General features: G+C 43.9%; 1 protein-coding gene across 1 annotated transcript in view; it reads right to left on the reverse strand.

Annotated features, from left to right (window-relative positions):
- Positions 1-8322: 8322 nt before the first annotated feature.
- The window catches only part of LOC103777302 (ski oncogene), a 28443-nt gene continuing 22764 nt past the window's right edge, over positions 8323-14001 (reverse strand). The window contains exon 2 of the mRNA XM_008944854.1: positions 8323-8433. Coding sequence (XP_008943102.1) covers positions 8357-8433 — 77 coding nt within the window. The 3' untranslated portion in view covers positions 8323-8356. The remainder of the gene's footprint in view (positions 8434-14001) is intronic.

Raw genomic sequence — 14001 nt, forward strand, 5'->3', positions numbered from 1 at the left:
GACTTTTTTTTCTCCTAACCCCAGCCCACAAGCAGTTCATTCTCAGAGCTGAGTCACTTGGCCTTATTCTTTCATTCCCTCCTTCCTCCATTACTCCCTCTGCCATTTTAACTGATAAAACCTCAAAGTTCACAACCTCACTGTCCTAGGATTCCCCTCAGATATAGTATCCTCCCCCACACCAGTGATAAATAAGATTTACAGGGATGCTGACTGCATCATCCTCTAATCTCCCCCTCAACATACCAACAAGCCATAAAGTTTAGTGTGACCCCCTTTCTGTTGTTGTTTACAATACAATCCTGCTTCAGCTTCTGTCTTGAATAGCTATCACTAAAGTCAGTTGGACCTAATTGCTCTGGGTGCCTCCTAATGACCACAAATAGCACCTTTTTAATGAGCAGAGAAGGAGGAGAAAGAAAGAAAATGAAAAAGGAAAGAATTCGGCCTTTCAGAACCAGAGAAAGCCTCAACTCCACAGTTCTCTCAATTACACACATCTTTAACTTCTCAGGGACTTTACCAGGAAATGTACAAACAGGAGCTCAGAAGGTATCTTAATTTTTACCACCTAGATTTAATGAGGAGACAGATTCTCCTCTCACATGCTGCAGCTGGGTTTACTGCTCCCTGCTCTCCCTCGGCTGTGCCTTACCCAAGCTGGTGCAGGACTGACTGGAACAGGGACTCACCCGTGCTTGCAGGAAGCCACCCAGTCACACGTGCTAAAAAATCAGCACCCAGGGCTGGGTGAGGAAGAATTTCTCATTTACACGCAGATTTGTTCAGGTTCATTCATCACTTAAGTTTTATTTTTCTTCTATGGATTCATCCTGGTCTGATACAATTTTTACAGAAGAGACAGTCCCAGAAGACTTTGCAATACTTATTACTTCTCTTTTCCTTGTGATCCTAATCTTACTCTTGCTAAATTAAAAGCCCAAATGTTAGCAGGCATCCTCAAGATAACACATCAGAGTCCTTCACAGAACAAAAAAAAGCAAAACAAACCCAGAGACGTGCACAGCGTGTTAGACAACTTCCATCCACTTTCTGTAGGTTTGATACAACAGAATTAGAACTGTAAATAACTCATGGAAGAGTCTCAGAAGGAAGTCACTTTGATGGTCAGTGTAGTCCAATATTCAGCACTGACTAGAACCAAAGAACATGAACATGGTTTCCCAACTGTGCTCTTGGGGATGAATACACTTTGCTCCTCTCTTAGAAGGACACACTGTTCCAGGAGGGAAAACCTCTCTGCCTTAAAAATGAGCCTAGAGTTCTTTGGAAAATCCAGCTTCATCTTTGTTGGATTTTCCCCTTTGCCTACTTCCAGAAAAACTGAAGGGTTTCTAATTCCTCCCGTGATGGAGTTCTCATTCACTCCAATGACAATGCATTACTTTGGCCATAGTGAGCGCTCTTGCTGTTAGCTTTAAAACCGACATAGAGCTGAAAAGTAAACTCTCAGCACACCTTCTTTCTGCCATTTGGTTTAGGATTTTGTATTTTGTTTTCCTTTTCATCTAACATCTGGGCAGCAGAAGGGCTGATGCCTCCCTCTTATTTACTGCATGCATGTAACTTACAACCCAACACTAAACAAAGACCACATGAATTTTTCTGAGGCTGCCAAAGAGTCTGATACTTTTAAAATACTTACAAAAATGCAAGAAGTTACTTACTGAACTTAACATGCATTCTGCCTATAAATAAGCTAACACCAAGGGGAAAAAAAAAAAAGAGGGTTTTTTTTTTTTTAATTAACACTGTGCTGGGAAATGTTTTGAGAAAGGGGTATGCAGAATGTGGATCCCTTTTATAGTAGCACCTGAGCACAACTGGACTCACCACCTTAAGAAAAACCCAGGAATTTCCACATATAGTCCTAATTTTTCATTAACAAACTGACTGACCCTCCAGGAACCAGTCCAACCTGGATGAACACTAGCTAGCCAAACCATGGACAGCTGAACTAGAGAAAGGGAGTTGAATTCAAGGCTTACTATAAAGATAAGCAAGGTTTCAGTTTATTTACAATCAATTCTTGCTATAATGAAGAGGTTCAGGTAAACAGTTAACTCCTTCAGCATCTTCTCTATAAAGTAACATACCATAAGCATCCTTCATTAAAATAAATGCCAGTTTGCAAAGCATGTTTCTGCAGCAAGCTCTTGAAGCACGCCGTGCCATATAGATACTGCTCTCACACAAATGTGGAATGCAGTCTGGGGGGAGAAACAGAGCTGAACACAATTTCCCTTTTACAAAGAAATACTGCAGATGGGAAATAGTCCTGTGCTGTGGCAACACAGTGCTGTTTAAATCCCCCTGTAATTTATGCTGGTAAGAAGCTCTACTTTGAATGCAGCTCAGGGCATTTTGATAATCATCCAAACTTTCATCTTTCTTGCCCTACACTGAAGCTGGTTTCTGGGTTTTCTTCCTTTTCAAAGGGACAGTGTTACCAATTGGGATCCTGCTCAGGTTTTTTGTGTGGACAAGGGACAACAGTAAGTCTTTCCAAGATCTCACCAGACCAAAGCAGCATATGGATTTTCTTTTAAGATTCATCTTTCTTCTGCTACTGGCTTAAAGCTCCACTGAAGCAGATTGTAACCCCTAGTTCCAACTATCTGCCAAAGTGTTAGGGAAAGGAAAATTCTGAACACTACATTTGCTATCTCACCTATTATAAAGACACCACAACACTGCCAAAGTCCATAAGCAGCCACCCAAATGGGTGGAAGAAAAATAAACAGGCAAACCACCAAGAGCAGCACACAGGTCAGGCACCTACTGGGAAAACTGAGGCAGGCTCAAAGGCAAGACATCAAATGTGCCACAGAGGGAGGGGAATGACAGCTTCACCCAGAGCCAGAGCTGTACACTGCCTGAAACCTGCCACGTGCACATTAACCCTTCATCACTGCTCATGATGTTCATGAAATCCTAGATTTCTTGAGATTTTTGCTCTCTGCTTACTGGTTATAGCTGTGTGCAGTCCATGCAAAGGCACACTAAAGGAGAGCATGGAACAACAGAGCTCTAAAGATTAAACTTCCCTAACTATGACCTAGGTGTTCTTGGAATTGTATTAGTGTTTGGCTTTTTTTTTTATTATTAGCTACAAAAGAAACCCCAAGTCTTACTTAGAATTGGAAGTGACATCAGTTGGACTTTCAAGTGCTGATTTCTATGGCAAGGAAACATAAAAGAGCATGCAGAGCAAAGTTCTTACACTGTCTGTCTATAATCTGGAACGACATATGCATGGGATTTCGGCCTAACTTCTGACCAGTCCCAGCAGCCTCTCAAGGAAGAGAGGAACTTAAAGCTTGTGGCCCATTAAGAGAAAAACCTACATGCCAAAAGAGGAGACCTCAGACACAAAGCTTCCATTATATCCTTGTTAACCGAGATCTCCAAATGAAATGGCATAACCTCTATTTTTATCCCTGGGAAATGACCGAGAGGAAGGAGGGAAGAAACAAAAGATGAAAGAGAGATTAGATAAATTGCATCTAGTTGTGCACTACAAAAAATCACCTCCTAAGAGCATGGGTTTTCTTCCCCAGTCTTGTAAATTGCAACAAAGTGTATATTTATAAAAAAAAACCTTATGTTTATAGAAAAATGCATACATTTATCTAAACCAATGTAAACAGCATGGGCTACTTCACCTTCTCCTGGCTAACCTCAGAAGTGCTTGTGTATTTCTGCCAAAACTGTACAGTCCATACAAAGTTAGCACACAGAAATTAAGATACAGTTTAAAATTAGACAGTTACAAAAAATGCCAGTACAGCTACAAAAATCACCTCCTAAGAGCATGGGTTGTAAATTGCAACAAAGTGTATATTTATAAAAAAAACCCCTTTTGTTTATAGAAAATTGCATACATTTATCTAAACCAATGTAAACAGCATGGGCTACTTCACCTTCTCTTGGCTAACCTCAGAAGTGCTTGTGTATTTCTACCAAAACTGTACAGTCCATACGAAGTTAGCACACAGAAATTAAGATACAGTTTAAAATTAGACAGTTACAAAAAATGCCAGTACAGACACATGAAGATGATTTGAAAGTAATGGTGCCTCCAACACAGAGTCCCATCCAAAGCATGGAAATGACTTTAAAGGAAAAGATTTTGGGCATAAGCCTGGTATTAGTTTCTTTCTCTCCTCCTCTCTCCAGTTAGCTATCCCACTCACCAAGGCTCCCCTGGGACACTCTACAGGTGGCAGGACCATGCAGTATCACCAACATGCTTATTTTCATTGTATTTGATAATCTTCCAGGCATGCAAAGAACACATAACAATTGCCTGATGGGAAAACCTGAGTGGGGTGGATGTAAAAATTTCATGAAGAATTCGGATTTCCTTAAAATGAGGAGTGCTTTTGGGAACCTCTGCACGTGGATATTCTCCTTGATATTTTAGTAGGGCTCTATTTAGTAGGGATATTTTAGTAGGGCTCTATTTTCACAGTGCAGGGCATACATCTTCTGAAAAATCAGACCCCAAGGAAGTATCCCAAAGCTGCAAACCCAAATACTGAGGGGGGGAACGGAGAATATCCACACTTCTCTAGAGCAGTAGTATTAATCAAAGCAATCCAAAGAGTTCTAGCAGTGTCTAGGGAGGGAGCAGAGTCACAGGGCAGCTACCAAGTCTACACTGGGTTAATCCAAGGCTGCTCTAGTTCAATGGAAGCTGGCAGGTCAACCTCCTCATTGACTACCCTGCTTCCTCTGGGCACTCGTACTGCAGCTCGCTGCCTGAGACAAGGCACTGGTAGTCATGGCACCCAGCTTTTATCCTCGGGTCTGCAGATACAATAGGGAGGTCAGTACACCACGGTGGAGGTGAAGACTCCTGGTCCTAGGCTGCACGCCAGGAGGAAGAGCTTATCAAGTCATCAGGACACAGCAGAGCCTGGACTCCAGGGTTCTAATTGCAGGTCCACCAGATAACTTCTTGTGTGGCCACAGACAAGCTCATCAGGTTGTTCTCTATCTCAGTTTACTCCTCGAAGGAGCAGATAAAATAAAACTCTTTGTCCCAGGGTCACACAATGGCTGTTTAACGTATGTAAATGATTCTAATAGTCTCAGGCAAACTAGGGAGGGAAGGCAAAGCACTGCTGGTGGTACTGCCTAACCGCAGTCACTGGGGCAGCGAATCTGAACGCTGAGCACACACAAGTTTTTTAAAGGCAAAGGCAAAGCCCTGTGAAAGGACCGTGCTGATCCCACCTCCTGCCCCAGCCCTGGCTCCCCTGTGCCCTCGAACCCCCGCGCGGCAGCTCCCAGCCTGTGTGTGGAGTGCACGCACGCCTGGCCTCTGCTCTGGGAAGAGAGTCTAACAAATCCTTCCAGACAGCGTTAGAGAGGAGACACTGCCAGATGAAAACAGTCACCTGAGGTGACCCCTCTCCTGCTCCAGAGGCCCTTACGTAAGCCCGTGCAGGGCTGGGAGCCGGCAGGAACGCAGCCCCGCAGACCTGGGAGCTCTCACCAGCAGGTGCCTTCAGCTGAGCACTGGCAGGGACTGCTCCAGCACGCTCTGATGCAACGGGCCTGCCCTTTAAAAGCAACATCAATTAGCAACTGGCAATTCTACTCCAAGGAAGTGGCACCACAACTCTAAGAAGGGACACATTCCACCAAGAAGTGAAGTCCAGCGTCTTTTTGTATATCAGAGCTGAGAAGTGACAGCACATCAGAAGTATCCCTCATACAGGGTCACCAGAAGTCCCAGCCAGAAAACCCCCAACTCTACAGCATCTTCATTCCCACTTCAACCAGCTCCCTTGCCCAAGTACAGTGTTTAAGAAATGTCTGAGGGACTGAACACATGCTCCTTTTCTGTGACTGATTAAACATGTACTCCTGACTTGGGGAGTAAAGGAGCTACCTGGAAAAACTGTATGCCAGGCTCAAAATAAACTCTGGGGAAAAAATGAGTTCACCTATGTGAGTACAATTGAGCAGGCTGGACTAAGATTTACCAAGAGTTTGGGTTTATTCATTTTGTTTTCTGAGTAGTTCCATAGTCTTAATGGAAAGTGGCAAAGGGCATTCTGAAGATCTTAAACACTCTTTATCCTATAGCTACCTAAAATAGCATCTTGTGATGTACTTGTGAAATTCTAAAGAAGCTGCACGAAAGCCTGGAAGCCACAGGCAGTGGAAAATGGATCACAGCAATGCAACTTATGATCACACCGACCACAGGAACACATAAGAGGAGAAAAAAGGGACATTCATTCTCTAAATGAGTAGTGAGTGGGAGCCTGGGAACTGCATCTTTGGGAGAACTTTAAAAGGGACTTTTAAAGAAGGGGCACAGGCTTTCCCAGCACTGACCTGCCACCAATAAATCACAGAGCTTGCTGGCTTTTTACTACTACTAGCATCTCCCTGTTTGAGAGCTTCAACAGTTTTCATCAGTATCTGACTTTAATTGCAAGCTGCTCCCAGAAGATACCAGGGCACAGATGAAAGAGTGCTGAACACTTTTAAAGGCTTTAGCCAGGGACCTGTGCTGTGGGTAATTTAATTAACAGTTCAGCATCCAACCCATGACCTCAGCCAACTCTGATACTGCAAGTCTTCAGTCCCTTGGAGAATGACCTATGAATATTCCAGAAGAGAGAATACATCTCTTGCTTACTGACTGTTCCTAGACAAGGTCATTCAGGGAAATACCACTGTGCTTCCTCTCCTCATTCTTCTCACATTAGAGGATTTCCCCTTTCTTACACGGAGGGGTGCCCCTGGGAGCCCCAACGCCACCGCTGCCATCCCGCCGCAGCCACCCAGCTCTGGGACGTTCAGTTCATACTGGGTGGGATGCGGAGGGGCCCTGAAACCTGAGTGAGAAGACCACAGCACCTCCAGAGATGTTCTAAAAGTTATTGCTGAAGCAAGACTGCTTACAGGAATGGACCATGAAGTATTTCTCAATCTTTTCAAGAAGATTTCACTAGAATCTGCTGACCTCTTCTTTTTAAAGAGGAAAGAGCAAAATATGCCAGCGAAAGAGGGGGAGGAGAAATTCTTTGTTGCTAAATCCTTTTTCTGCAAAAGCAGAACTGGCTCTTTGAATCTGCATTCAGGTAGTTCTGCTTTTGCTCACTTCAATAGGAAACCAATCCAGAGAGACAACCCATACAAACAGCCTCTGTGGCTCCATGGAAGAATCGTCTACCAAGCTCCTTCAGATACCCTTAGAAGCACACCATGGATTTTGGCTCATTTACAGCACGATGTGAAGAAGAGTACTGTACAGTATATCAAGAGAAGGTTGTGGAGTGTTTTCCTTTATCTGTGGAGAGCAGCAGGTGCCTGTATGGCTGAGAAACATGGAACAGAAGAAAGCCACATTGTCTTCTTCAAGAAGGTAAGAGTCTCCATCTCCACTCCACCTTTCTTCTTTCAACAATCCTAGACAGAACAACCCCAACTCAGCTACAGAAAACATGAATTCAGTGCTCCTTGTTTCTCCATGGTCATGTGGCCACAGATTTCCCAGAGGCTCGATGGAGTTTACAATTTCCACTCTCGTATGGCGAACAAAAGAAGAAACAGAATTTTCTTCAGAGGAGCTACTGAAGTTAAATTACTTTCATCATCTCAAACTTCAGCAGCAAGCACAAAGAGATATCTAAAGCTTCAACTGCATCATCTCAGTCAGATGATGCCTCTCCCCATCATAGCCATTTCAAAAAAACAGCAATCCTGTAGAAAGAGGCTGAAAACCTCAACGGACCTTGCTCTGTGCTCAGCTATCCATAAGCACATCCCTTCACATCAGCAGAAATAAAAGGTGTCAGGAAGGACAATCCTGGGCTACCACTGCTTACCAGCTGCACGTCACATCTAGGAATGATTCTAAAGTTCTGAAAAAGTTACCTGCCTGTTTTGGTACTGGTCATTTTAGAACGTACGTGTTTGGTACTTTCTGCAAAGCAGGCCAACGCCAGGCATGTCCAGATGCACACACAAACTCTCTAGGGGCTTTCAAAAATCAGACAACGAGCAAATTATGCTCTAGTTATGTCAGTGCACATCCACAGCCAGTGGAGTTACGCAGGCTTTGCACTGGGAGCAGCCTCTGCCCTATTTACCGTGTCAAGCACACACAAAGTACCACTGACATCTCACTGGCACCGAGCTGAATGAGAACATGCCTCTCATAGCTGGCGTTTAACACCAGAGATACATCTGAGTATCTGCTGCAGTTACTATTGTTTTCTTTCCCCTCTAAAGAGAAGAGCTTCCCCACCCCCCCACCCCTCTGCAACCCTCTCCACCTCATTTCCATCTGGCTGACACTGCATTAATGCTAAACCTCCAGCTGGAGCCCACAGTATTGTCTTGAACATTTTGTTCCAGCGGGGCTGAACTCTGGGAGACTCCCAGCTCCCGACACAAATCACAAGGCTCTATGTACATACAAGAGCAGCCTCTCAATAACAGCCCGTGCCCCTGGTACGGTGGCGGCCAGGCTGGAAATAGGCTCCTTCATGGAAGGAAGCCAGTTGTTGTGCTGTGGGCTTTTTTTGTTGTGGTTTTAAGACACTGCCTCCTTTCACAGAAGGCAGACAAACAGGGGAGACTCTCTCTCCCTAATGAGAGGGGGTTTACTGCGCAGGGGGACCCGTCTGGCGGGCGGGAGCCACCCTCACACTGCTGCAGCAGCACAGGATTGTACAGCAGGTTCCTGGCAAAGTGAGTGAACTGCGAGAGCCCACAGCACTCGAGCCCCAGTTCCCTCTATCTGCACTACTCCTCTCCTCCAGTGAAATGTGTGACAGCCTCGGGTCACAACAGACCCAAAACACAGGGCTAACCTGGAGAGGCTTGGCCTCCACACCTCTGGCCCAGGTTGCCTGCATACCAGTACAGATCAACTGGACCAGTTAAGTTACCAGAGGACACCTGTATCAGGCAGCACCTTGCATGTGCAGGGCAGGTAGTGCCTTCCCGACTCCTGCAGGCAGGAAGCAGAATGCCTGGCAGCAAGAGTTAACAGGACTGGGCTGTTCTAATAATTTACCCTCATCAAAGGCAGTAAGAGGCCTCCCATGCTGGAAACTCCTATGACCCAGTTTAAAAAGACAGTGACCCAATTCTGTTAGGACAGGAATGAAGCCCTTCTAATTTTCTCAAACAAGAGCAGTTTCAACTAAACAATTCAATTCCATCAAGCAGTCATCTCAGGGAGCAGAAATCTGCAAAATTCCTTTTTTATGGCCACAGATTTACCCTTTTATAGCACCATTCATGCCACTGAATCTTCAAATGCTTTACAAATTAAGAAAGCACATTTAATATGGAATAATTGCTCATAATCAAATTCCCCTCTTGCTTTCAAACCTAAGAATTCCAACCTCAAACCAGAACAAGACCTTCCCAGTGCCCACCTGCACCACTACGAGTGCTGCTTCCAAGGCAGTGTTACTCCTAGTAAGAAGTGTATAAGCTACTCCTCAGTTACACTGAGCTCCCTTTGTCACTTGAGCAGAAGAGTAGTGCAGAAGTGCCATGGAATGCATGTAAGCACATCAGAAAGTATGTTTTGTACTTCACAAAAAGATCCTTTTGAGGAAAGCTGTCTGACAAGACCTTTGCATAGGAGAATCAGGTGCTAAGTGACACACGTATCTCACTGCGAGTACGAATATGACAACGTGAAAAGTCAGCCCCAGATCCAGAGAGACCTGCTAATCACTGCACTTATGTTCAAAACAAGGGAACAAAGTACTTATGTGAAGCTTTTTTACTATTGCAAAAGTTCTGATTTACACAAATCCTCAACCCAAAGCCTACCAATCATGCAATTTTAAAATCAATTGATACATAAAGACTTTATTCAAACCTTTCCTTACAATACAAATCAGAGAACGAGTTGAGGAGGACGACAAAGGAACAGGTTAACCAAAATTTCTTACTCCTTCCAACAGTCAGCACCACCTCTGTAACATCTGGCTGTTCAGTACAGGTCACCCCACTGTGGTCACACGACCCTTACAGGACCAGGGTTGCATCAGGGGGTAAAAGAGCACACAGGGCCATGACAAACAACACAAACCTCCTGAAACTTAAAATGAAGAGAATTCAGCCAGCAACTTCTGCCTCTAGTGAAAATCACCCAGAGTTTTCTCTTTTGTAGGTAGCGTGGTGCTTGCAATCTGGGAAAGGTATGGTCAGTAGTGAAGCAAGAGCCATTTCCCTCAAGCCAATAATTTAAAACAAGTTTGAATTTCATTCCATCTTCCACCACTGAAACAGACTTTCCTTTCCCAAAAAATATAATCTGAATGTGGGGCCAGAACTGTAAATGATGACATAAAGAACTTCTTATAATTCACAAATGGTTGATACCAGCATGCACGTTCACTTAAAAGGTAAAGTATATTCGTCTTAAACCACAAAAATACAGAACTTTGTAAGAACACACATTTAAGCTCCACCCCTCCAAATGTTAACATAACAAAACTTAGAAACCCCTGTGAAATCCCCAAGTATGCTTCTACAAATAAACGTATGTAGCTGCTTAGAAGTCATAGGAATAGAGTAAAATTATCACTGTTTCTTCCAAAGATTTCAACAAGACAAATGTAGCTTGAAGAAATGAAGAAACCTCAGACACGATGTGCACAAGGGGTGGCCCTGAAAATGAAGCAAGCACTACACAGAGAGGCTGGCTGGGAATGCTTCAGGGAATTCATTTGATGACTGGACACTGATCAAAAGAAGCATTTCTAGTTAAAAGCCTAAAACAACCCCTAAAAAAATAAAAAAATCTAAGTTGAAAAGCAAAAGCACTTCTGTAACCAAACTGAACACCTCCCCCAGCAGCCTTTATCCTAAGTCTGGACTGAGCCTCGAGGGCACAGAACTCCTTTAGAAAGTCTCAGCTGGGTTTGAGCTGAAGAAAGTTGTGAACTAACTCCAGGAAGGGGACAGGGAGATGAGTGGCCAGTCATGCTGCAGGATTTTCAGCTAGCACACAAATACACTCAAGTAGGGGTTTTGGGGGGAAGACTGAGCACCAAATGTTTTACTAGCGTAACCAAACCCAGCTATTTTAATTGCAGAGCTCCTCTAAAATGTGCAAAAATCCACTGCATCTCCTGAGCCATTCAACTTGATAGGACCCATGGAAGAGACAGGGCTAGAGCACTCTAATGCCTAATCCATCTACACCAGTTCATGCTTCTCCATGTCACAAATTCACATTGTAATTCATTATGGCCACAGTGTGTGCCATGAATATGATGAGATTTTAGAAACGGGTGTTAACAGCCTGGCCAAAAAGCACAAAATGAAAGACGTCAGAGTAGGAGGAAGCACAGTTGTTTGTTCAGATCAGAGCTTCTGACAGGTTTCTATCTGACCTAAACTTGCCTTACCAACACAGTAGACTAAAACCTAAGATTGCTGGCTCTGAGCAGGGACAGATGTTATCTGATACCTGTCATTATACAGTTGACTCATATCACCTAAGACGACCTACAACCTACAAGGCTGGAACATTTATTATGAAGCACTCGGTACTCATATACATCTGTCATTCAGTAACTTCAACCCAAACATGCAGTCCTATGGCAATTCAGTGCAAAAAGGGGTGGCTTCTCTTTTTTTTAAATAGGACAACTGAAACAGGATGTTAAATACTGGCCGAGCTCAAGAGTAACATCCATAAAACCTTAAAAAGAATTTCACTGATTCTTCATGTGGCATCTGGGTACATACATACAAGAAAATAAGCAGTGTTTGGTTGCATGGGCACCAGTACCACTACAAATCAGTGCCGTAGTTCAAACTAAGGTCATGACCATATCAAGTCACTCTGAGCCACGTTGCCATTCTCAGCATGCTGTAGTTTGCAAGAAGAGCATATAAGGCAAGCTTATGGCCCTAGTTTTCAGTTTCTGCCAAAGAAAATTCTTCCTCAACAAGAAAGGTCTGCTATGGTCTCCTCTACAACATTCTTGCCCTTTTTACACTCTGTGCAAAATATCCAACAAGATGAGGATCCCATCCTTCTTCCCTTTACAAACTGGAAACCCTCCCAGCTATGAAGACTCTTCTTTTAAAGCAGCACAGCTGCACTGCAGAGTGGCTTAAAAGAGGAAGTTTTCCTTGCCCCCACCAGAGCGACACCCTGGAGACAGTGCTTGTGCAACCTTCTCATGGGCTCTGTGCTGTTGAGTCCCCTGTCAAACCTCAGTTGTCAGATTCAAAAATAAAACTATAGCACAATGTTCCATCATTATCTCTGCTTTTCTCCCTCAGCAGCGAGAGCTGTATTGCAGGATCTCACAGAAACGTCTACAGAAAAATAACACATACTTAGTTTGACAGGAGCCTGCCTAGACCCCATCCCCAAAAGGACTGCATGCTCAGAATAAATATATTTTTCTTTTAACACAGCGCTAATTAGAGGAGGAGAAACTGGGTTTGCCACTTTCTCTTCTGATGATGTCAGCAGCTTCTGAGGACAACACTCCTTGTCTCTTCCACTACCTAAATTCAGAGCAACCACAAGCCTGTAATGAGGTGCGTGTGAAGGCCAAGGTGAGGTAACGTCTTAGCCCTTTTCATACATATTCATAAAGAAATAACAATTCTCAGCAATAAAACAATCCTGTATATATGTAAAACGCTGCACAAAAATCCTCTTAACAGCCCTGTTGGGCAGGGAGCTAAACACTGTCAGTCCTGTTCCACAGAGAAGTAACTTGCCCAAGGTCACCCGGTTAAATGGTGTCAGGAGCTGGGACTATAAAAAAGTTCTCTTGACTCAATCTTCTGCCCTACCCACTGCAGCAGTATCACCTCCCTGCACCTTTGGTAACAACATGGGGAGGATGGTTCCTTCCCCACCACCCATGAAGAAGTTACACCTAGAAAACACCAAGTAAGTTCAGAGCAGGAATGAATGAACTCCTGTGTAGTTAATTCTAGGAGCTGATCCAGTCTGGGCCTGCCCATGAACAGAAGGAAATTCTTTCTCATACATAGGAAGAAGAAAAAGAAAAAAAGAGGAGGAAGAAAGACAAAAGTGAAGTGCTACATAGAGAGGAAAGCTTCATAATCTTTCAGTAGGACATAAACCAGATTGACTACCCCAAGAACAGAGCTGCCCAAATAGGGATGCTGTTTTTAAAGTACATAAATTTCTGGCTAACCTGATTTACCCTGCAAAGCCTCCAAGGTGTGCTTGTGGCTTTAAATATTTTATTGTAGCTGCTTTGAAGGCAGGAACAGACATGACCTCCAAAGCATCCACCTATACGCAGCAGGACCAGGGCTGGCTGGGGGAGGCAGGGAGGAGAATACTGTAGCTAGCTGAGAACTGTCAGATTGTGTTTGCCATCAAGGAATGCCATTTCCCAATGCCTGAGTTTAACTCTGGAATGAAATGCACGCTGCTGCTGACCCCTTTGCTGACATTCTATAGACTCCCTTATCTCATCAGCCCCTGAGCATCCCATCCTCACTCCTCCGCCTTCATGTTCCCAAACTGTCAATCTCTCTGCAATGACTCACAAGGTTCTGAACCCACCACTCGCCTCTATGAGTCTTACTGTTTTTTCATACATGTCCTTCTGGTTTAGATTGAGAGGCATCTTATTCTTCTGAAACATTAAAAACAAAATTAAGAAGAATCACTGAAAGCAGTATGCCCTCAGCACAACAGCCTCCCTGAGAGCACTGTCGACTTCAAAGGAAAACACAAAAATCACATTCTGCTCTCCAGTTGGAGTGCTGCAAATTAGGAATAATTCTACTCGAGTCAATCAAGCCACAATCATTACAACAACCACTGTGAGCAAAAGCAGAATGGGGCCTGCCTGTGGGCAGACTTCAGGAGTGACAATGGATTAGAAAATATATTGCAAGGGTATATTAAAGTTTAGGTCAGCTTTACATATTCTCTGGGTACTTACAAACCACTTGAAACTAGAATTTCTTTAC

Source organism: Merops nubicus, unplaced genomic scaffold (assembly GCF_000691845.1).
Source record: "Merops nubicus isolate BGI_N331 unplaced genomic scaffold, ASM69184v1 scaffold21437, whole genome shotgun sequence".
Taxonomy (NCBI): domain Eukaryota; kingdom Metazoa; phylum Chordata; class Aves; order Coraciiformes; family Meropidae; genus Merops; species Merops nubicus.